The following is a 24509-nucleotide window of genomic DNA, read 5'->3' on the forward strand; positions in this document are numbered from 1 at the left end:
CGTCCACTTTGACCTTAAGCGCCCCCGCCGCCTTCCCTGACGAAGCGTCTGCGTTGCTCTGCTTTTCTTTATGTTTTATTTCCGAGGCGCGTTCGCTTTGACCTTGTGCGGCGCGTGCTTGATGACGTATTTTTATGACCATCCTTCGGGCACAGCGCCGAGCCGCCGACACCTTCACGCGTTATAGGACAAGTAAGGCGTGCCTTAAAAACGTCCAAGAACATTCACCATTTCAAGACGCATCTACTGATTCCATTGTACATCGTCATATTTAACCATCATCCACTCACCCTGAAGGTTGCGAACCTCCTGACCACAAATTAACGAGGAACAACATCCATTGACACAGGGTGACCCCAAACCACAGGCGTGACCAATTAAGGAATAAACCTCCACAACACTGACCTTTCACTGACCCCTTTAGTTATCCTCAGAAACCTTTTCATTTCTTTATTCAGCGGTAAGGACGGCTGACTCACACAGTTCATATAGCCAACAATCCCCAGTTTCTTCCACATGACGTCTATTACATTCTTTTTTAGGACACTATGGTGTTATAGTGATGACTAAAGGGGTTTAGTGAAAGCTCAGCTCATTCCTTAGTTGGTCATGTTTGTGGTTTGGGGTTACCCCGTGTTAGTTGTGTCCACCATCGAAAAGGGTGTAGCTGTGTTTCCTGTAAGCAATGTGGCTGCAGAATGAGGTGTAATGGTACGGCACCATGACAGAACAGCACACGACAAAACAGCACGCGACAAAACAGCACGGTCAAAACATCACGCGTCAAAACAGCACAGCGTCAAAACAGCACGGCGACAAAACAGCACTCGTCAAAATAGCACGCGACAAAATAGCACAGTGGCAAAACAGCACAGCGACAAGACAGCACAGCGTCCAAAAAAAGGTGTTCCGGAAATTATTGCGGTAAATATTTGTAGACTCATAAACGTCTCGGTTCTTTTCGGTTTATTGACGAAAATCAGTATACTGACGAAAATGTAATATTTAAAAGCTTTTGTTTGAAATGTAAAGTGAGTTAAGAAGGTACTGTTTTTTTTTTATTTGTTACTGTGTGTGGCAGTCTACGCGACCTTTTCAGCAAGACGGACTGGGGTCCTATCGTGATCTGACATTATCGTCGTGTGCGCGTAGTTGTACACAGGACGAGCATGAGCTTCACTAGCACTTCGGTCGGAGAGGCAAGTATCAAAATCCAGAAATTTGCAAGCATTGTACTCAGTGCGATTTTCCCCATTTTTGACGACTGCGAGAGCTGGTAAATTCGCGCCGACCACAGAAACGGCAAAAAACAAAAATCGTATTTACGCTCTCCTTTAGTAGACGGAAGCTAGTGTTAGGGGGATCGGTGGCCGAGTGGGCTGAAGCGCACACCCAGCTCGACGCGCGTGGAGCGAAAGCTCGCGCTGCCGAACCCAGGGATCCTGGGTTCGAGCCCCACCCCTGCCCGTTTCGATCTGGATGAGCATCGTACCGGCGTGCGGTCGTGTATCACTACTGCGTGGTGCACGTTAAAGACCCCAGGCTAGCGGTTGTACCGCACTGGCTAAATTGCTCATCTACAGTGTAAACCAGTGTCGCCCCTACTGGCAGACCAACCTTACGCTGTATAAATCACTCAAACGTCCAATTTGACTTTGACTTTGAAGCTAGTGTTGTTAAAAAATCAGCGGCTTTTATACGGACGCTTTTGATTTGCATTGTCCAGTACACGATTAGGTTTTCTTTGAACAAAGAATTTGGCACACAAATCCCTATCAGGTCAAAAATCCAGATTTCATCCTGAAGACCCCTGCGGCCCCTGAGCTTTTGTTGAAGGTTGAACCGACCTCGGAGACAAGCTGAAAACTGCGAAAGGAAGTGGTTATATAGTCAGGAATGAATCACCCCCCCCCCCCCCCCCCTCCAAACGCCCTCAAAAATACTGACCTGTTTCAATTAATACTGACCTTTTCTTTTCTGCTGACTATAAACGACACGGAAAAATCCGACAAACGTACCAACAAGAGCTTCGCTGAAGGAAGTTCGAGCAATTGCATTCTTTTGTTAAAGCTTTCCGCCTGTCACCTTACGGGAATGCTTTATGCTGGATGCCGATCGGTAACTCCTGTTGTGATAAAAATCGTGGTCCACTACCAACTGCCGTGCCTCCCCAAACTGTGGGTCTGACAGATCCAGTGGGGGATCGCGAAGCAATTTCTGTTGTCATATTTTTTTAGGGATTTAAGTTTAGCCATCTTTAGCATACATTTTATTATGTGGACTGATACTAGTACTCATCATTGTAACTGACTTTTGTAACTTCGTGAAAAGCCCAAGGAAAAATGGTGACGCGATTTTTTTTTTTTTTTTTTTGGGGGGGGGGGGGGAGGGGGGGGGGAGGGGTGTTCTGGGTTGCGGAGTTTGGTAAGCTCAGAAATGGGCAATAAAGTTCTCTATAACCTAGCGACAATAAATGAAAACGTGAAGGAGGTTCGCTGTTATTCGCTCAGATGGAGGTGAAGAACGCGCTTGAAGTTGCTACATGCGTGCTCTTTTGTATCTGTGCTGTTTTGACGCCGTGCTGTTTTGGCACGTGCTCTTCTGTCGCTGTGCCGTTTTGCCGTTGTGCTGTTTTGTCGCGTGCTATTTTGACGCGTGCTGTTTTGTCGCTGTGCTGTTTTGACGCTGTGCTGTTTTGACGCGTGCTGTTTTGACCGTGCTGTTTTGTCGCGTGCTGTTTTGTCGTGTGCTGTTCTGTCGCGTTCCCGTAATGGTACACCATTAAATCGGGTGTATCTGGGTTCCCATTGAATGGGGTGGGTGCAAAAAGCGGTCTAATGGTAAATCCTGTTGGACGGAGTACCCCCGAGGAAATGTGTTAGTGTGAAGAAGGGAATACTTGTACACCTTAAATTTGGGTGCACAGTCGGCAGTAAAAGTTTGCGGGGCACGAGAGCGCCATCCGAAAAGTCTGGCTGTGCCTTCTCGTGACGCCTTGGCGCTCTCAAGACTCACGCTTTGAGCATGCGCATCCTTTCTTGTTCGCGGTAATGTTTTGTTTCGCTCGCTTTTGTTCGACGCCCACGAGATAACAGGGACTGGCACAAGGTGCCGATTTGCAGCATGTGCGAGCTCCGTCACCCATCACGATGGCCGAGGAAGATACGCGGCATGATTGCAGAAATAGTCCAAAAGCCGGGAAATGTCATGATTAAAATAAAGAATCCGACTTCACATCACAGAAAAGACAACTTCAATAAACGTTTCGCTTCCCATACGGGAGGCATCATCAGTACATACACAGAAATGAGAAAGTGACTGGTGCGCGACCGAAAAGATCCGCCTGGTCGCGCACCAGTCACCTAGCTGTGTTTGTCTTAATTGTTCCCCTTGTGCCCCTTCTCCATACAATATTTTCGTCATTCTTGTCCAGCTTGCTTGGACATTCGCATTGAATAGCATTGTCATCATAGCCTTAAAAATGCAAGCCGTTCACAATTGTTGGTGTTCAACTGGTGGCAGCTGGTAAAACCCATTTGCTCTACTGACATCTAACTCCTGGTTAGCTCACTTGGTAGAGCTTCCCACTGGAAATGGAGAGGTCCCTGGTTCGATACCAGAATTAGGGGGATTTTTTCGGTCGCGCACTAGTCACCTATAGCTGTGTTTGGAGATTTGTGTTTGTCCTTTGGATTCTTGTTCCCCTCTCCAGGGATTATTTTCGTCATTCTTATCCAGCTGGCTTGCACAAAAATGGGTTGTGTGTATGTTTAGACAGCCTGGAACTTGGTCTGCCTCAACGGGCGACGAGTCTCCAAGCTGTAGATGAGAAATTTAGCCAGTGCAGTACAACCGCTAGCCTGGGGTCTTTAACGTGCATCACGCAGTAGTGATACACGACCGCACGCCAGTTCGATGCTCATCCAGATCGAAACGGGCAGAGGTGGGGATTGAACCCAGGATTCTGGGTTCTGCAGCGCTAGGTTTCGCTCTACGTGCGCCGAGCTTGTGTGCGCTAGCCCACTCGGCCACCGATCACCCACGCTCGCTTGCAACTTTGCATGTAATTGCATTATCATCATAACCTTAAAAATACAAGCCGTTCACCCTTGCTGGTGTTAGACTGGTGGCAGCTGATAAAGCCCGTTTGCTCTACTGACGTCTAACTCCTGGTTAGCTCAGCTGGTAGAGCGTTCCACTGGAAATAGAGAGGTCCCTGGTTCGATACCAGGACCAGGCGGATTTTTTCGGTCGCGCAACAGTTACCTGGCTGTGTTTGGAGATTTCTGTTTTTCCTTTGTCCCCCTTGTTCCCCTTCTCCAGAGATTATTTTCGTTATTCTTGTTCAACTCGCTAGGACTTTTGCATTTAAGTGCATTATCATAATTAAAAATGTAATAAGAACCATTTTTAACCCTGGCAAGCGGGGAAACAGAGTTTCCCTATTCTGCTGAGTTGAAAAGAAATTGTGAAAGGAATGATGCAAATTGTTAGCTATAGAAACTATGTAAAGGCCGGTTCTCACATGCTGCGAAGCGCGGATGTAGCACTATTCACGTTTCGTCAGCTACTTATCGTCTGCCATGAGCAACAGTTTTGACGGTGCGATACAAAGCTGGTGAACGCTCGCGCCAACACGCGCTTAGCGCAAGGTCGGCGCCACGCTTGTAGCGCTCCGCTGCATGTGTGAACAGGCCTTAAGTCATCCGTGATTATCGATGAGTGGAGAAATGAAATGTCTCTGCGGACGACTAGGGGGGTTCAGTGAAAGGTCAGTGTAGTGAGAGTTTGTTTGTCATGCTTGTGCTTTGGGGTAACCCCGTGGCAATGTATGCTTTAACTTGTGTAATAAGCTACTTCTGAGCAGGTGTTTTAGCTTCGGGGAGAGTGGACAATTGTAGTATAAATCGAATGATGTGCGATGACATAAGTAGCTGTGTTTTGAGACGGAGTGCGTGCTTGTCCGTTTTCTTTTCATCTGTTCCCAGTCTCGGGTTTTTGATTATGGAGTTGTGTTAGCACCTTGCCTGCGCCTGTTTACTTTGATAGGTAACTTTTTTTTGTGGTTGCTATACGATCCTAAAAACGAGGTAAGATCTGTGCCCCGAAAAAATGCTTCAGTCTTTGGGAGGACTTTCCGGCCAAAAACGACAATACCCGCTTGTCCTTATTTATATCACAGCGCTTTTCCTGGATACTACTCACACTTGTCTTCGTGCTTTTGAGCACCGTTTTGTTAACGTCCTTCATGCTTGAACTCTCCCGAATCGCTAATTCAATTCAGAGGATTTTGGATAATCGGGGGTCTATCAGAACTCGTCCCAAGCCCAGTCGTCGCAGGCCAACTGGTCATAGGGTAACTAGCCCGGTAGACCAACTGGTCACGCCTAAAGCCCCTTGATAAAAGCGTTGTTTACAAGTACCGCCAACCATTGTTGTGGAAGCGCGCGAGACACGTGCCATGAGCGGGTGCTCCGCCGCCATTCGCTTCCAAGGCCCGCTCATTTCAGTGCTGCGCCGCCATTTGCTTCCAAGGGCCGCTCGAGACATGGGCCTCGTGCACTCGCGCATTTGACGCTACTTGTAAGACAAGCGCAAACACATCGAGGGGCTTTAGTCACGCCTTGTACGAGGAATTCTTGTCATGCCGGAATACTTGTCACACGGAACGTTTTAGGACTTGATTTTTTTATGCAAGGTGACAAGTGATTTTTTTCCTCAAACGATCACTACTTAGGTTTCGTAATAGGATTAGTTTATATCTTAAAAGTCAGTATTAAAAGGAACCACTCACGTCGCGCTGACTCTGAACTATAGTTTGCATTTTTGTCTTCTTCCTTTGCACCTATAAAAAAAAAAGTGCGATAACAATTTTTTTTTCTAATCGATGTAAAAGAAGAAGACAAGCCAAAGTTGATAGTCAGCGCGACGTGAAAGGTTCCTTTCTGCCGGTATGCGTGTGTTCCGGGTGTGTGAGTAATTTTGTGTGCTGTTACCTAGAAGACGTGAACGTAGTGGGAGCAGGACCTATTTAAGGCACTTTTGAGGGCAGAACATACTACCCCTCTTTTGACTGATTTACGGTGGCCTCGTTTATATGGTGGCCACTCTTATAAAGGAGCACACCTTTATAGGGTGGACTCCTTCATAAAGGAACAAGCCCCTGAGCTTGCCTTCACCAGTGAAGTATGCACAGCTGCGTATCTTCAGTTTCTGGATTTAAAGATTTTTCAAACCCGCAGACTCTGTTGGAGCTATGGAAAAGTTGCGCCTAAATCTGTATTGCCCTTCCACAGTGGCCACCCTAAAGTACTCAAAAGAGGGGTAGTATGTTCTCTCCTCAAAAGTGGCTTAAACAAGTCCTGCTCCCACTACGTTCAAGAATGTCTCTCCTTTCAAATGTCAAGGTTGGGTGCCTCAGGGTATAATTTAAGCGTTCGATTAGGTGTGTTGCAGCATGTTCTGGTCAGTGTAAACAAAACCACAGAGCTTAGAAAGAAGCCTGATAAGTGGGTATGCTTGCCCTTTTTTCATGGTGTCTCGCACAACCTCAAAGCTTTGACAGAAAGTCATGGTGTACGAGTTGCTTTTCAAAATAATTTCAAATTAAGTAGGTTAAAGGGACTATGAAACGATTCTGAAATCTAATTTCATCCACCGATCGTCGTAAAAGGTGTGAAAAGAAGCACAAAAACACAAAAATAGGGAGCCAAAAAAATACTTCGCTATAGAACTTTTAAAAGAAAACTGAACTCTTTTGCGCCTTCTTTCCTTCGAAAGTTCTCAGCCTTTTCACTGCGATGCATCCGCGGAATCGCAGCACGTCAGCCGGATCCACGTCGCCTATTGGGTAAGAGCCTAGCCCACCAGCACAGCGATCGTAAACAATAAATAGCCGGCGAATGTTTTCTAAAAGTTTTGTTAAATAATATTCAGATCCACATTTTGTAGCATAATTAGAAATGTGACGAAAATTGCCAAATTTGATAATGCTCAGAGCCGTATATGTAGAGAGTTTGGCCATTCGTTGGGAAGTATAGGAGACAAATGAGGGGGCGCCATTGGCCGAAAGCGGGCTGGGTGTGTTCCAGGGTGTCTTCAGAAATTCGAATGTGACCAACCAGAAGCCGGAAATATAACCCTGGCGGTGGTTGCGAGAAACAAACCTGAGAAGTGCATCGGAGTAACTCCCGGTGACTGAAAATATGGTACACGTGACATTTCAATCACGTTCATCCAAAATGATGGTGGAAGAGTGCAACTATAGGAACGATCGACATAATCCTTACGCCAAGCGCCGAGGGCCAGGAATCTGCCGTCCGAGCGGTCACAATCTGTCCGAGCAAAACAGAGTTGAGCGGCGCATCCGTTTCTTACATCTTTCTGCATGATCATGATCGAAACATCACGTGCACCCTATTTTCAACCACAAAGAGTTACTACACTTCACTCTTACGCGCTTATTAGAACCATATACGAACATATACGTTTGATTAGAACTGTTTGTCGCTAGCACCGCTAGGGAATTCTGTTCGGCTTCTTGTTGGACAAGAGATCATGCCAAGCCCTCTTTCCGAGTCTGGTGCACGCCCTGGCTCTGCCCACGCCTCCCATTGACCAAACTCTTTCTATACACGGCTCTGATAATGCTGAGAGCCAAGCGTCATTTATCGTGTGGTAAATGAAGCAACTACTGTGCGTGCGCAGTAGGGCGGTAGCATGGGCCGACAGCGTCGCTCAGTTACACAGACTTGGTCGCGACGACCAACGAACGTTTATTTTTTTTTTTCGTGTTCTCACGCGTCCCGACTTCAAGCAGCAAGAAAAAAGTACTTGAAACAGACCACGACGAACACGACCGCTGGTTAACAAACACCCGAGAAGAGCTACAACGGCCACGAATCTACCGACTCCTACCAAGCGAACTCGGCAGATAGTCCTAGCAGGCACTCCCACTCGGCGCAGCGTTGCTTCAGCGGTACTTGGCCAAGACCGTCTGCCCACGACCGGCTGGCGTGCTGAATGGAATATGCCCGCGCGACCCTTGTGGACCCTCTTGTATTATAGTTTGATCGCCGACCTCAATATTAGATTAAGAGGTGAGGTCAATCTCTTCTTCTTGTTTTCCGAGGCAGTGTTGACGAACACTGTCGTCGAAAAGGGACTCTTGTCGATTTTATCTTCTTGTTTTGTGTGATATAGAGCTCAAATAAACGCAGTATGGATTACCTTCGTAACACGGTATGTACACTTTGTTATTAGTATGCCATTTTTTTATTCTGACACGACTGCACGCAACTGTCGAGCAATAACAGTTCGTGGGAGCTACGTGCAATGCCGGTCCAACCTTCCTTTGCCGAGTGTCACGTCAGTATCGAGTTGTAATCGTAAAAGATCTGTCCCGAAGCGCTTACCAACAGCGCGAATACAGCACTTCCATCTAACGCGCGCGTCCGCTCCGAGTGTGAACAGGTATTTACGTGGCTCTTGCTGACACTGTCGTAGTTCAAACATATATTTTTTAACGTCGGCTCGCTCCTGCATCTCCGAAGCCGCGAAAAACGCCACGGCAATTTGTTTCCATTTACGTCGCTTTGCGAACGACTGACACGGGCCGCGTTTTACCAACAATGACAGCTGGGTTGACTTCTAGAGTCTTCACCGGAAGACTCGCCGCACTTCCCAACAGGCATACCGGAGTATGGGACTAGTCCCATGCTATCGCTGTAGCGCAACATATCTTATTGAATTTCGCTCAGCTGCGATGTGTCCATGGCTATCGCGGTGATGTGAGGCGCCAATTCAGGAAATACGTCGGTGACATCAGCGCCATGAGCGCAGTAAAACTTACCGGCACAACCCCAACTCGCCGCCGCTAACGCTCCCATTCTCCTGCAGCCGAGAGAACTTCCGGTTCCTGTGCAAGGCTCAGGGTACATCACGACCGTCGAAATTACGCCGCAGCTTGTTTCGCGGTTAGTTGGAGAGAAAGAAAAAGTAGATATTTCATAAATTTTTTGTGTAGAAGTTAATAAACCGAAACAAAAACGGATGCCTGTTCGGCATTCAGTGAATGTTGAAGGTTTAATGTAAAAGTTATCTGGAAAAAGTAAAAAGGTCATTTCGAGGTCCCTTTAACTCCTTTTGCAGAAGCAAAGTTGCGAAAAAAAAACACAAAAAAACATAAGAATGCGGCATTCACTTGTGAGATGGCCGTAGTATACGAGATACCATTGGGCTGTGGGTTCTCGTACGTGGGCCAAACCGGCCGCTGCCTGAACCAACGTTACTGGAGCAAGCTCAGTTTCACAGCTCCGCTTGCGACGTGGGCTCAGTGGCGGTCACGAGAACTAGCAGCGTTGCAGTCGAGTCTTGTTTCCGGATTATCTAGCCCGCCAAGTTTGAATAACTATGCTTGACCTTGGGCGAGTTGTGGATTCATAGTAACACTTCACAGCGCAAGGAAACAGACGCACACAAAAATAAATTTCAAGCACTCAGATAAAGAACAAACAGAAACCATGTGGACCAAATATTACCTTCCATATTTTAAACAGCACCTGGCAAGGAAAGCCAAAGAACACCCAGAACGGCGAGCCCTCCAGGTCATTGGAGACGTCACCATCTCAGATAAGGCAAGAAAAGTACTTGAACAAGAACCAAAGTTTGCTTTGCCACCTCGGCTGCAACCCATCGACAAGGTGGCCTTTGTCAGAAATATTGCATCCAAGGCTGATGTTGAAAACGCTGCACACGTAATCAACGAGGGAATCGATTGCATCGCGAGCCTAAGAAGCTCAGTAACAACAGGTATGAGCTTTCGTCCCACAATACAGGAGCTAATTAGCAAAGATCTTAATGTATGTGTTTCCGACAAGGAAGGCGGATTCGTCGTCCTAGATTCAGCCACATACAAAGAGAAAGCTTCTGCCGCCATGGCAAAGAACTTCATTGACGTGAACGCAAAAAGAAACAAAAAAAGCAAAACAAGCGGTTCTGAAGCTCCTTGATAACAACAACATGAACAGTCTATGCACAAAAATAAGACAAACAAAGAAAGGACAGCTGCAAGTTTTTTTTTCTCTGCGAAAGCCCACAAAGAGGGCATACCGTTTAGGGCCATTGTGTCGGAAAAAGAAACCTGGCAAATTCATCTGTCGACGTTCCTATGCCATCGCCTATCCTTGATACAATCGGATGATCCATACAAAATCAAGAATTCGGAACTATTAATTGCATATCTTCAAGAAAATGGAGCAAGTGTCACATCTGGATTTTCAATAGATATTCAAGACATGTACTATTCGATTCCGCACACAAACCTTATGGCAATATTCCCATCTACCATTGAGAAGCAAGGCACCACAGCTTTTCAGAACGCCGCAGGAATAAATGTAGACACCTTTTTAGAACTATTAGGTGTATATCTAAACGCGACTGTGGTGGTATATCAAGACCAACCAATGGTGCAAAAAAGCGGAGTATGCATTGGATCTCGAGTGGCGCCGCAGCTATGTGATATATACCTGGCGGCATGCGGCAAGATCATCGAAAACAACCTGAAACATACAAGCGTCCAGGCGATTTTCCGTTACGTGGACGACTTCTTAATACTAAGCGCCACGGAGGTCGACGACCAAATAAACGGACCCAGAGAAACAGTTCTTAGATTCTTCAAAGAAAGTTGCCCCGACTTGGTTTTCACCTATGAAGCACCTGTTGAGAAACATATAAAATTTATAGATCTCAATCTGACTTTCAATCGAGGACACGTGTGCTGGAGATACGAACCCCGGTCAGCGAAAGGATTTCTGCCGTTCACATCTGGACACTCAAGAACCATCAAGAGGAGTGTCGCTAGCACGGCTCTAATCTCTGCCCTACGCAAATCGTGTGAGCATCAAATAGCGCAAAGTTTTGAAAAACAGATGTGCCGCCTACGAGGTTTGGGGTATCGAACTAGTCTTATGTTGCCAGTCTGTGAGAACATTGCAAAAAATTGAAGCATACAATTCAGGAGAACGGAGACGCAGACAAAACTCCACGGAAGATCGTGGTGCTACCGTACATTCATGGAGTTACCCACAAATTGAAAAAGATTGCAGCAAGAAATGACGTACAAGTAGTATGCTCCGCGCCCAAAAAAGCATACTATATGTGCAGTGAAGTGAACCGAAAAAGAAAGAAAACATCCTGCAACACGGCCCACAGAACGCAGTACCTCCCATGCACAACAGGAGTGGTGTACCACATTCCCCTGTCTTGCGGGAAATGCTATATCGGCCAAACAGGCCGATTAGAGCCACTGAATGAGCTGAATGAGTGGCACTAAGGCCGATGTATCAACGACAGAGCCCGTGAGCACGCAGCGTCTCTAAAGGGAACAGCGGCAGTACATCTGGCAGCTCATTGGAGGACATGCCAGTGCAGTGTAGCTTTGAACAGTACCACCATTCTTGCAAGAAACAACAATCCTCATGCACGCGAAATGCTCGAGGCGCTCGCCATCAAGGAGCACGCCAAGGATTGTGTCAGCACGCCATCAATCACCATACACAAAAAAGAAAGACAATACCTACGGAATGTCACGCCCCAAACAACAACAGCACGAGCATGTGGCGGGTTAGTTCAAAAACAATAATTTGCTAGGAATACTGTGTAAATGATTTGTATTTTTTTTGTATAAGTGTAAATATCGGAAGTGATCTTTAACAGTGGAATAGGGCAATTTATAAAATAGGTTTATCGCGCTCCACTTGGGACTCAAAAGGAAGGAGCAAAAGCGCAAGGAAGAAGTTTACACTAAAATATCGTTGGTAGTCAGCTGTGTGTCATATCCTGTCCTTTCGGTCTTTGTGTTCTAGTTATTTCTAAAGTTCACGCTGATATATTTACTCACAATGCGCTGACTCTGATCTCTGTAATGTATTACACTCAATGTTCATCTTTTTTTTCTTTTTTTTGCTAATAGACACATGGAAGTAAAAAAAAAAGGAAGAAAAGAAAAAGAAAAGGAAGCTCTCAACGCAGTGGTATAACCTTATGATGTACCGCAGGGAAGGCTACGAGCGCGAGCTCCTTGCTCTAGTACGCATCTCGGCGGCACAAGCTCTCGTGCATTAAGGGTAGCTGCCAACGCTATGAGCTCGCGCTTCTAGCCTTCGCTGCGGTACAACACAAGGTGAAACAAAGTATAGCAGACAACGCGCGAGACAGTCAAGCAACATCCGAACACAGCGCCGCTATACTTCGTTTCAGCTTCGGTCCAGACGCAGCCAAGGCTACAAGTGCGAGCTCCGGGCTTTCAGCATCCCTGCCAAGCACGCGCGCTCCTGCAGTGCAAGCACTGTTCTGGGCCACATGCTCGCGCTTGTAGCATCGGCTGCGTCTGGACCGAAGCTGAAACGAAGTATAGTTCTCGTGACCGCCACCTCGGCCACTCGCCTCTGCAGGCGAGAATAGGGAGCTGCGAAAGTGAGCTTGCTGCAGTAACGTTGGCCTGACCGACCGAATAATGGAGCACAAAAGAGCGGTTAAATATTCTTCTGCCAATTCAGAAATCGTAATACACCTGAGTGAATGTGGAAAGTGTTACCCAGATTGGAAGCAGACGACAGTGCTTGGCAAAGAAAAAGATCAGTTTAAAAGGGTGATTAAGGAGACGATGAGGATTATGAGCGCCAGAAATTGCATAAGCATGCCGTCTTTGACTTTGGACGAGGACACTAAATCGTTTTTATCTGTTTAATTTCAAGTAGGTTGTGACTCGAGTAATTTCTGAATGGTTTTGTCCTGTGAGCAGTTGACATTTGAAAAATGCCTTTAGCCCTGTGTTCAATACTCGTGGTTTTCTCGGTGGTTTCTGTGCGCTGCCGTTAGGAGATGTATTAATTGGACTAGAATACGGCAAGAAAGAAAAAGGAAAAGACGTCAAGAAAGAAGACTCAGTGCGTATGCTCGAGGCTCTCTTAGCGTAGAAACTGTCCTTGCCGTTTAATGTGTACAATTTGGATGGAGAATGACAAAGAAGAAGAATATTGTGGAAGTAATACCCGTACCACACGGGCACCTCGATTGCCATTTACAACGAATGACATTCGCCCCAAATGTCATTCGACTGGTGCTACACGGTCTGCAAGAATGGCATTCGCTGAAAATGTCATTTGCCACCGAAGGGGTTCGGCGGAACTCATTCGCATTCAGTCACGGGCCAAATGTGTAGCCTCTACCCCAGGCCCCAAGTAGAAAAACGCCAATGGGATTACGTTAATCAAGGTATGCCCGAACTAAAAGTTATTTATTTGTCTTTGTTTTTATGTATGCATTCTTTTATACTAGATTTGAAGCGCGGCTTGACACATGTAACTGCAAGCAGCTACTCTTTGACCCAGTAGACACAGCCACTTCGCCTGCGTCGCCATCTTTTTCGCGTTTCTTCTCGGTTTTATTACGTTTTGTTCGAACTTCCAAGTTTCTTCCGATGGAGCCGCAAGCGCCGCAAGCAGCCGCGATCGGTGCACTGGGCGGTGCGCAGCGAAAGCAGCAGCCAGAGCCACGGAGTTCGAGAGCAGCTGCTCTTCGATTTCACGAACGCGAAAGTAAGCCTCCTCAGCTTCGGCTTCGAGCCTTTGCTGCTCGGCACTGTGCTTGGCGCGTAAATAAATGAGGACGCTCATTAACCGTCGCACCCGTTTACCGTCCTTCGGCGCAAGGACTGACACTCACGATTGTATAGGCGCCATTTGCTTTCGCTTTGGTCAGCTTCTGTCGTTGGCTTTGGCTTATTGCGGCTAGAGCAACTAGAGCGTCACCAAGAAGTGAATTACAACGGAAATTAAAAAAAAAAAAAGCCAATGTAATTTACAGATTTGTTTAAAATCACCTATACACACTTTTTAGAGATCCTAACCTTGAACAAACGTATTTAGCTTACAAAAAACTTTACAGTTAGTTTCCTTCAGAGAGCAGGCGCTATCATCATCATGGCGCGAAAAGACATTCGAAATGTACGTGTAGCACGGGTTTGAAATGTAATGTCATTGGGCGCCCGAATGAGATTCGCCCTGAATGGCATTTGCCATGTCCGTGTGGCACGGGTATAAATGACAGCTGCATGCTGTGCTGGTTTTGAGACGGCGGTGTGTATATCCCCTTTTTGTTTCCTTGTCTCAAGGTTTTAATTCTTAATTATGATTCTTCACCAGCTCGCCTGCGCTTTAATTATTATCTCGTCCTTTAGTTAAGCAAACGTCATGTGCGTTCAAAAACATAGAAAAAGAATGTGCGATTAAACGTTAGAGTTGTAATCAAGTGTCAAACGACCTTTGTAGAAAGGCACATTAAACAAAATAAGGGTATTCGAATGGAGTCAGACGGTATTTTGACACCCACCATGAAAGGTACCACCAAATCCTGGCTAACCTCTACGAACCTCCTCTCTCAATAAGAGAGGAAGGGCTCGCGAGAGAGTGGAGGGGTGTCACATGACAACCCTAGGTATCCCCCGTCACGACGGCCGCGACGGCCGTTCTTCATTGGCCACTGGCTGCCCTCCGGCACTTGCCGACAAGTATCGACAGCACGCCACCAGGCGGCGTGAGACCCCGACCCAAAAGCGAAGAACTGTGCGCTCCGCAGCGTTTGCCAAAGACGCCGTTTTCGGGGTGATGTTCCCTGTTCCTGATCAGCAATCTCGCCGCGAAAGGGGGGTGGCTTTTGTTTGTTTCCCGTCTTCACTCGCATGCACTATCGCGGGCCGAACGTGTTTTTCGGTCAGCACGTCAACTTTCGAAGTCTTAGGGCCTGGCGTCTCTTTTAGCTACTTCAAGAAAGAAAAAATACAAAACGAAAGCGCATTTAATTTTATTATTACTATTTTTTTTTTTTTTTTTTTTTTTTACAAAGGGCAGAGGTTAGACGGGATTGTAAATAGCAAACACTACTTCGGAAGACCGACAAGCAAAACTTTAAGAAAGCAATTCTCCGTTCCCCTCTTTTTTGTGCAAAAAAGATGCGTGTTCGTTTGGTTCGTACCACATTCGGTAAGGCGTTTTTCGTTTTTGTTTCTTTTATCCACAACATGGCAGGTAATATTAGAACAATTAGAGAAAAACGAGCAACGTTCACCCCCTCAATTAGCAGCGCGGACAAGTAGTTACGTGATCTGGGGCCGATTCTATGCTGTCAATATTTGTCCTAGCCACGCACAGGGGTTGACAAGACACGGGCTACGTGCTGAGTTCCACAGGTTGTTAGGGTTCGGCTATTCCCGTTACCGTCGTGCTTGTCTACGAGCCCTTACCCGAACGCTTGTGAAAGACTTTATTGTCATGAGCCCAAATCGAATGCTCAGGCACCGCTCGTGTCCATCCAAAGTATGTTTATTCAATCCATTCATCCTATTGCACTTTTCATTAATGTAAAAATTAGTGCTTTCTATTTTTTATCAGGTTGCGTGGTTTTTGTTTGCTTCTTTGTTTCGCTAAAACTATTTTTGTCATAGGGATCGCGTATAAACATGAGTGCTTTGTATTTTAATATCTATAGTTATTGTGTTATTTTTTGCACATTTCTTTGATCGAAAGTACATTTTTTGCTAAATTTTTGTCTATTTTTTTGCCACCGTCTGCGCGTCACTGCCGAAAGAACGGGGGAGGGGCCTCGTCAAGTCAACTATTGTTTACTTTTGCCCCCCCCCCCCCCCCTTGCTCTGTACTTTCCGTGCAGTCGAAATAAAATATTAATTAAAAGTATACCAGAAAGTATCCCGATGAAGAAAATAAAAAAAGGGAGTCATCCTCCCCTTCAATTAGGGGCCTATGGTTCAGCAGGGCGCGCCAAGTCGAGCTTTGCTTGTGGGCGAGCTCAAAAACATCGCCAGCGTGGTTTCGCGGGTCCACCTGTCTTCCTTTGCTGCCTGACCTCGGAATGCGTACGAACAGCACGAAGAAAAACCTTCTGTACCAGAATAGCTAAAGTTTGGTTTGGGTTTGGTGGAAACAAGCGTGTTCTAATTAACAGACACACTTTTTCAGTGATCAAATCACGGGACGCGGGAATTTTGCATGCCCGAAAATAAACATTCATCGTTGCTAATGAAAGGGTGTGATTACCTGCGAACGTCGTCCGTTTTTTTTTTTTTTTGTTTTTTTTCGTTCTATTTTAAGTATTGAATTCGGATTGTAGACTTAACTGGATTTCGGTTTGAGAAACAAGGTTAGCAAGCGCAAGTCCCGAAAGATCGCGCGTAATCGCTAAGAAACCGCCACATGACCTCGGTGTGTCTGAACGAGGTCGCTTCGAAAAGGCAGCTCAACCGGCAGTGTGAATGCGCCATTACTCTAGTTGAGCGATGACGCAAGGTGCGTGCCGCCGAGTGCTCGCGTGAACCCAGGCGCGTTCACGCAGGCCTCACCAGGTGCGGCTTCCGGACGTGAGCGTGGTCCAAGGCAACAACTCCTGGAGCTTCCGTGTTCGGGTGCTGGTGTCCGTAACCAGCTCGGAGGACCCCGAGAGTGCGCTGCTGAACAACCAAGACCTCCAGGCCGTATTCGGGACGATAACCAACGGCCTGGGACACGTCAGGCTCAATTCCTCCGCTGCTCATAGTTTCTGGGTGAGTCTGAACCACCCCGTAATGGGTGAATGTTCTATCGCTCTCCTTAGTGCTCAGAGAAAAAAGATCGAGGTACACCTAAGCATTCCTTCTGAGTTGTAAATGCGAAAGCACGCAAGCCGCTCGTCCGCTCCCTTTTTCGTCTGCTGCATACTTTTCGTCGCCGGTCGGCGCGTGTGCTCCCCTGGTGACCTTGGATGCTCCGCGCTGATGGACACGCAGCGCCATGGGGTGAGCGGTCGTGGAAACTGACGAGCGAAGCGGCCACTGAGTGCCCCCTCGACGCGCGCCAACCAATGGAACCGAAGGAAACTATCTGCCGTTTTCGTGCTTCAGACTGATGACGTCAGCTCACTCCATGAGACAGTTAATGCTTTCGCATTAAAATAAACACCCCGGGAGAGCATTTACAGGATGTGTTTTCTAGGCTTTACACTTTATATTTTATAAACAAAGCCTAGCAAATTACACTAATGGGTTCTGTGCAGCTGAGTTATGCCGTAAGGGGGCTTAAATGGCCCCTGAAAAGAAAAAAAAAAAGTTTTTTTTAACAGCCTGGTTGGAACACTCATGTAAAAAAAATAATTTTATGCAAAAAAAATTAGACCAATATTGACGGCGTGAGACGCGATTTAGTTGGCAGTCACCTTCTCTAAAACGATAAAAAAAATATTATTTACAATAAGTTAATCGGTCATATCAATGACAAGAACTTTTTCCGCTCAAGGCAACAAGGGTTTACGATGGGAATTTTCTGTGGCACACAATTAGTAGAATTTACCTAAGACCTTGCTGCTTCAATAAGATGTGGTAGTCAAGTTGACTGTATTCTTTTTTTGTACTTCCGCAAGTCATTTGATTCTGTATCACATACTCCGTTGCTGCAAAAGTTAAGCACACTTCATATTCATATATACCTCTTTTATGGCTTGAAGCCTGTCTCCTTGAAAAAAATGCCAAATGTTGTCTTAGATGGTGCAACTTCCTCAGATGTTACATTGCTATCTGGTGCTCTGCAATAATTTGTTCTGGGCCCCCTTCTCTTTTAATATGTGCAAATTATCTAGCTCTAAATCTTTCTAGTCATGTGCAATTATATGCCGACGACTGTTGTGTTTATCGCGATATCTGATGTGAGGCGGATTATGAAGTTTTGCAAAATGACCTTGACTTTATCTTATCTTAATGTCAAAAGTGGAAGACGTCTCTCAAATTCTAATTAGTGCAATTCAGTCAGATTTACCAACAAAAAAAGACCAATGACTACGGATTATTTTCTTGATAGCACAATTCTAACTGTTGTATCACATTGTATCACCATATAAGTATTTAGGCATTTGGTTTTCCAGCGAATTATCTTGGAGCGCTCATGTACGAGCGTTCCAACTTGTCTACTAAGGCTAGCCGCACGTTAAACTTTCTAAAACGTAATTTTAGGCAGGCGCCTGTACAGCTTAGAGAAACGTTATCTTTGATGAACGTGCGTCCGATTTAGAATACACTTGAACCGCGTAGGATTTTCATACGAAGTGTAGTTGAGCTTGAACGCATACATGAAACGAGCAGCGCGGTTTGTCTCAGGCAGCTATAATTCCTCTAAACGTTCTTCTGCCATATGCGCTCAGTAAGGGTGGCCCTTGCTTACGCACCGACGAAAGTATCTCAGAATGACCTTGTTTTATACCACATTTGATGACAAAAAAGTAATCGAAAAAACACAATACACCAAAAGAGCAACCTATGTCCCCATGCCCGTACATACCGCAATATTAAAGTTCGTGAATACATATCCAGATTAAACCTCTTTAAGTACATTTTGTTTCCTCCTTTCTTGTTTTCTTTTTACAGCACTACAAAACCTACTGTTCAACAAGTTATTGCATTGCTAGATTGAATTCTTTTAATATTTTGGTGCTCATATCTGTCCGTTTTTTTTTTTCTTATTGCAATGTTGCAGTGATGTCATTTTCATTTCAAATCCTACGCATCCTCGAATATTTTTTTCTGTTATTTGTGCTTTGTATTTTCTTTTTGAAGGTTTTTATTTCCTACCCCGTAGATTAATGCCCTAGTAAGGTATTTGAATAAACAGATATTGAATAAATAAATACAAAGGGTACAGTCAATTCCATCAATCCATCATTTCATTTCATTTAATGAACCTTAAGGGCCCGTGAGGGCATTACATAAAGGGGGGGGGGGGGGAGATCATTCATATTATACATTAGAAAAAACAGACACAAAAACAAATACATGCAGGAAAAGGTCGGTAAATGGTTAACAACATAAAAAGTGCAATTGAAGATTTGATTCCAAGGCGTCTGGGTCTACGATGGTGACGATGGAGGATGGAAGGCTGTTCCAGTCATTGATGGCTTGTGGGAGGAAAGATCGGTTGAAAGCGTATGTTGAGCCAAATTTTTTTGATGGTACAGACATTGTTTAAGCGAGATGATGTTCGGTCGCGAGGTTTAATAATGCTGTTGTAAGGTCCAGACAGTCATAATATATTTTGTGAAGAAGGCAGAGCTGAGAGACGTTCCTAAGAAGCTGCAAAGAAGAAAGGGTTAGTTGACTTTTTAGGGCAAAGACACTGATGGAGTTATCGCACGTGGAGAGGATGAAACGAGTGGCCCTGTTTCGAGTTGCTTCCAGATGATTGATAAGGTAGCCTTGATGGGGGTTCCAGATGGAGGCAGCATATTCTAATTTAGGTCGGATAAATGTGTCGCAGGCCAGTTTGCGGACAGTTGGGGAAGCAGGTCGAAAGTTACGTCGGAGTACTTCCAGGGTCCTGGAGGTGTCTGCAAAGATAGCTTCAATGTGATTATTCCATGAAAGATCTGATAATTTTACACCAAGAATTTTGTACGAAGGAACGGTCTCAATGAAATCGAAGCCTGAGCAATATTCAAAACGGTTTTTTTTTCTAGTGAAACAGATTAGTTTACATTTAAATTTGTTTAATGGCATCAGCCAGTGTTCGCACGATTTGTTAATTTTTACTAAATCATCTTGAAGATGAATGTTGTCATGCACACTTGTTACTTTGTTATATACGACACAGTCATCTGCAAACAGGCGAATATTAGGCGAGATGGTGGCCGGAAAGTCGTTTATGAATATTAAAGAAAGTAGGGGTCCCAGTACGGGACCCCTGAGGAACACCAGATGAAACCTTTGTTAAGGCAGGCTCATGATAATTTGTAACCGTGTATTGCACGCCGGAAAAAAGAAAGTCACGTATTCATGACAAGATTAGCGGGTCAAGACGAAGGGGTGCGAGTTTAAACAGTAGTCGTTGGTGGGGAGCATGATCAAAGGCTTTCGAAAAATCCAGGAAGATGGCGTCAGTCTGAGCCCGACACTCGAGATTAGTATGTAGGTCATAGATGAAGTCGCAAAGCTGCGTTTCACAGGAGAGTCCCTTTCTAAATCCATGCTGCTTTTTGAAGAAAAAAATAATCTTTAGTTGTTAGGTGACTGATGATGTGTGAATATAGTATATGCTCAAGAAGTTTAGATGCGATTGAAGTTAAAGATATTGGACGATAGTTAGAGACCAAACCGCGACTTCCCAGCTTGAAGACTGGGACAATCCTGCCAATCTTCCAGTCAGTAGAAAGGAAACTTTCTGATGGTGACTGGTCAAAGATTAATTTTAAGAACTCACTCGAGACAGTGGTAGTATTTTTTTAGAATTTTTGAATTGATGTTGTTGGAACCGGCGGACGATGAGAGTTTTAATTTGGCAATGAGATTTTGAATACCGGTTGCGCTTACACTAATAAGATGCATGGTTCGTAAGGTTGTTCGGGGAGAGTGGGAACAGTGTTCAAACAATTGTTAGTGAAAATGGAAGAAAAATATTCGTTAAATACTGTAGGAATGTCACTCTCTGGAATGGAATCACCGTTGTCGGTACGCAGTTCGAAGGCAGAGTTTTTTTTTTTTTATGAAACCAGATTCCAGAACTTTTTCGGGTTACTCTTCACAATAAACGGTAAGTTATTAAAAAATAATTTGTTCTTGGCTTGTTTTATGTTCCTGGTGTAGTTTTTTAGTGCAGAATTGTAAACATCCCAAGATTGGCTAGTGTTTAACCGTTTGGCCTTTGCAAAAAATCTTTTTTTCTTGTTTTGTAGAAGACAGACGCTTGCTGGCTACTGTTGTGACCACAACGCCTCGCGAGAGAATAGCGTTTGGCTGGGGACAGAGCAGCAAGGCGGGCTCGTAGACCTGCTACGACCAAGGGCTAAGTGAAGGACCGAGGTTCGTCTCAATTGAATCAGCAGATCCAGGGACTACATCGACGTTGTCTGCAGCAGAGCCCCGCAAAAACAACCCAGTTTTTTTTTTTTTTTTTTGTCAATTATGTTTTTTTTTTTCTCTTGCCCGCGCCTTGTGGTGCGAACCAACCCGTCGCGGAGATGGCCACAGTTTGTGTTACACATTCCCCCCTCCCTCCTTTCTCTCCCCCCCCCCCTCTAAAAAAAAAAAAAGAAGAAAAAATTAATTACGCTTTGCTTACGTTACTGTGGCAGAGCGGCCAGCAACAAGCTTTGCACGCGTATTCCAAACACGTGCGCTAAGGCTGGAATAAAGGAAAGCAATCGTGAACGCTTCACGAGTCCGTCCCTTCAGGAACGCACAAAGGAGACGAAGAAAGACCCGAAATCGGTCGAGGTGGTCGCACGCTCGCGCACGAGGCTCGAAAGGAGGGACAAGGCGAAAAGGGATATCGGCTGAGACGTGCCGCCGACGTTGGGGCACGCGAGCGGCAAGGGCAGCAAAGCAGTCGGCAGCACGACGCTCCGAGGGCGAGCGGAGAGACCGGCCTGGCCCCGTGATCTTGTTTTAGGCGAACGCGGCGGCCGATCTCGGTCGCGCGCCTTTGCAGGAAGCGAACAGGGGCGGCCATTTTCAGCCCGCGCTCGTTCCAGCTCACGGACCAGTGCAAGGAAGCCGGGGACTCGGTGTGGTGGTACCTGTTCGCGGCGCTCAGCCTGGCTGTTTCGGTGGCCCTGTTCCTGCTCATCTGGCGCTGGAGAACCCTGCACTACGCCCAAGGACCGTGAGTGCCTCGAGTTGGTCCAGTTGCTCGCCACGCGAACAACCACCGGGGTCGGCTGGCGCGACAAACGCCATGCGTCTGCAGCGCTAGTTTGGCGCCTGTCTCGACCGCTGCGCATCGTTTCGTATTTCAGGTCCACTGCCAGCGCCACCGCATTAGCGTGACGTCGCAACCATGACCCGTTGTGCAGCGTCAACGACAAAACGTTCGACATTTCGTCACGCTAAACGTTAAACGTTAGATGCAGTCCCACCTCCTCGCGCTGGGAGTGGTCTCACTTTATTCTGTTCGACATCGGCGGCGTAAGCTTTACTATCGTGACGCCAAGGCATAGTGACAGACAACCGATCTCTCCTGTGTATTCCTAACCCAGTGTAAGACAAAGACAAAAAGCACGAAGAGGAAATTTCTAAACAAATTGACTAGTTGAATTGTCAACAGCTTAGTGGGCGGTCTTCCTTTGTGTAACCCACGGTTGGCCACAGGCGCATGAGACGGCTCCACATACCCGAAGTATTCGGGGGTCGGGATACAAAAGGATGGAGAGGACTGCCCAGTTTATTATCGAATATCACTGTAGAAAATCTAGATGTATTTGAAGCTGAGATTTGTCGTACTGATTGGAGCACGGTGTTTTCCAGTGTTTCAGCTGACGAGGCATATGATAACTTTATTGGGATTTTTACAAAGATATATGAAAAGAGTTTCCCCGTACAAAAAACAACTTGCCCACAGGAAGGCTCGGAAGCCTTGGGTGACAAAGGAGATAATCAAAATTATGAGTAAAAAAGACGCTCTCTACAACAAATTCATAAAATCCAGAAAACCGGGTATGCTGGCGTTATTTAAAAAGCAGCGAAATGCTGTGACAAGTGCTTTACGTAGGGCTAAGCGTACGTATTTTTATGCTGCGTTTGAAAATGAGCGACGAATAGATAATATATGGAAGAAACTTAACTCATTTCTGCGGCGTGGCCCTTTCGAATCTACAGCCATGGAGCTTAACATCGAGGGGGAGACGAGAGGTGGTTTGGCGTTGGCTGAACTATTTAATGACTATTTCGTAAACATTGTAAAGAATGGCAACGATGTCGATGGATTTTCATTTGTGAAAGGCGCCCCTGACGCACTTTTTCTTGCCCCCACCGACGCGGAGGAAGTGGCATCAGTTTTTATGAACCTTGGAAATAGCAAAAGTACTGACATAGACGGTGTTCAAATCAAACCTCTGAAACATGTAATTAAATCAATTGCTCCTCCTTTAAAGGATATTTTTAATTTGGCACTTCAAAATGGCCATTTTCCTAAAACAAAAATGCAAGTTGCAAAGGTTACAGTTATTTCCAAGTCTGGGGATAAAAACAACCTGGGAAATTATAGACCTGTTTCTGTGCTCCCAGTGTTTTCAAAGGGGATAGAGAAAACAACACATGCCAGACTATACACCTGCGAAAAACACTGTAACCTAACATCTTGCCAGTTTGGTTTTAGGAAGGAGCATTCGACGGAACTCGCGCTATTAAAACAGAAGGAACTAATTTTAAACAACATCGAAAGAAAATTGATTACCTTGGGGGTCTTCATTGATTTTTCAAAGGCTTTCGACCGTCTAAATCATAAAACTCTGCTTAAAAAATTAAATGCATACGGGGTGCGGGGAATAGCCTCAACGATGATCGAGTTTTTTTTTTTTTTTTTAATATCGACATTAGTGTGTCGTGATCAATTGTCAGCGGTCTAGCTTAAAGAAACTGACGTCAGGGGTGCCACAAGGGAGCGTCCTTGGACCCCTTCTGTTTAACTTATACATCAATGATATAGTGAATATAGACGACAGTGCAGATTTTATAATTTACGCAGACGACACCAGTTTATTCTTTTCGGCGAAAGTTGTCCACCAGATTTTATGTGCGGCAAATAGCGTTTTGCAGAAGATAAGTGACTGGACAATCTCAAACTCTTTAGCAATTAATACAGATAAGACGAAAGCCATACTTTTTTGATCCAAAAATACAGTGTTTTCATCTACTCAAGGGCTCTCTTTGCAAGGACAAAATATTGACTTTGTACAAAATGTGAAGGTCCTTGGTGTGATATTTAATGAGTACATGAGCTGGGACGCCGAAGTACAATGCATAGCTGGCAGACTTTCAAACGTCATGGGCATTATTTATAAATCCCGTCATATATTACCCCTTTCGGTATTAATTCTTCTCTATAACTCCCTCATTTGCTCTTGCTATAATTACTGCTTCCTTGTTTGGGGTAGCACAACGGCTACAAATATGCATCACTTACATGTTCTCCAGAAGAGAATAATTCGAATTATGTGCAATGCGGAGTTCAACGCTCACACATTACAACTTTTCAGAAACCTTCATATAATTCTAATTATAGAGCATTATAATTATAAGATTCCCCTAACATATGAAACGTCTGTAAGGCAAAATCAACTTGTTTTTCTATCAATCGCCAATATGAAGCGAAGAGTGCCTGCATATGCAGACCGTTGTGTTGACACATGGTCACGTTGTGTTGACACATGGTCAACGCCTCGCTCGAGAACAGGCTACAGCCTCCAGATGTTGCAGCACTCGTTGCCTAATATTATAAATAGTACAAAAAAATTTGGCACGGATTTGATGAGTTTGAGCAGAAAGGATATTCGTTCATTGTTTCTCTGGTGTTATTTGTGCCTATTCTTGATGGGACCCCCGACCTGCAAAGAATGTTTGTAATGCACGTCAGATTTTTTTTTTTAATGTTGTGTGTTTTGAAGCTATGTAAACCTTGTTCTACGGGTCACTAGTATGTAAAATA

The 24509-nt window shown here is 45.3% G+C and overlaps 1 protein-coding gene across 2 annotated transcripts in view; it reads left to right on the top strand.

Annotated features, from left to right (window-relative positions):
* Positions 1-24509, top strand: part of LOC8043048 — a 130683-nt gene that overhangs the window by 86859 nt on the left and 19315 nt on the right. For both annotated transcript variants that reach the window (XM_040214723.3, XM_042293065.1), the window contains exons 8-9: positions 16408-16615; positions 21559-21689. In XM_040214723.3, the coding sequence (XP_040070657.2) occupies positions 16408-16615; positions 21559-21689 (339 nt within the window). The remainder of the gene's footprint in view (positions 1-16407; positions 16616-21558; positions 21690-24509) is intronic.

Source organism: Ixodes scapularis, unplaced genomic scaffold, assembly GCF_016920785.2.
Source record: "Ixodes scapularis isolate PalLabHiFi unplaced genomic scaffold, ASM1692078v2 PGA_scaffold41__6_contigs__length_2269736, whole genome shotgun sequence".
NCBI lineage: Eukaryota > Metazoa > Arthropoda > Arachnida > Ixodida > Ixodidae > Ixodes > Ixodes scapularis.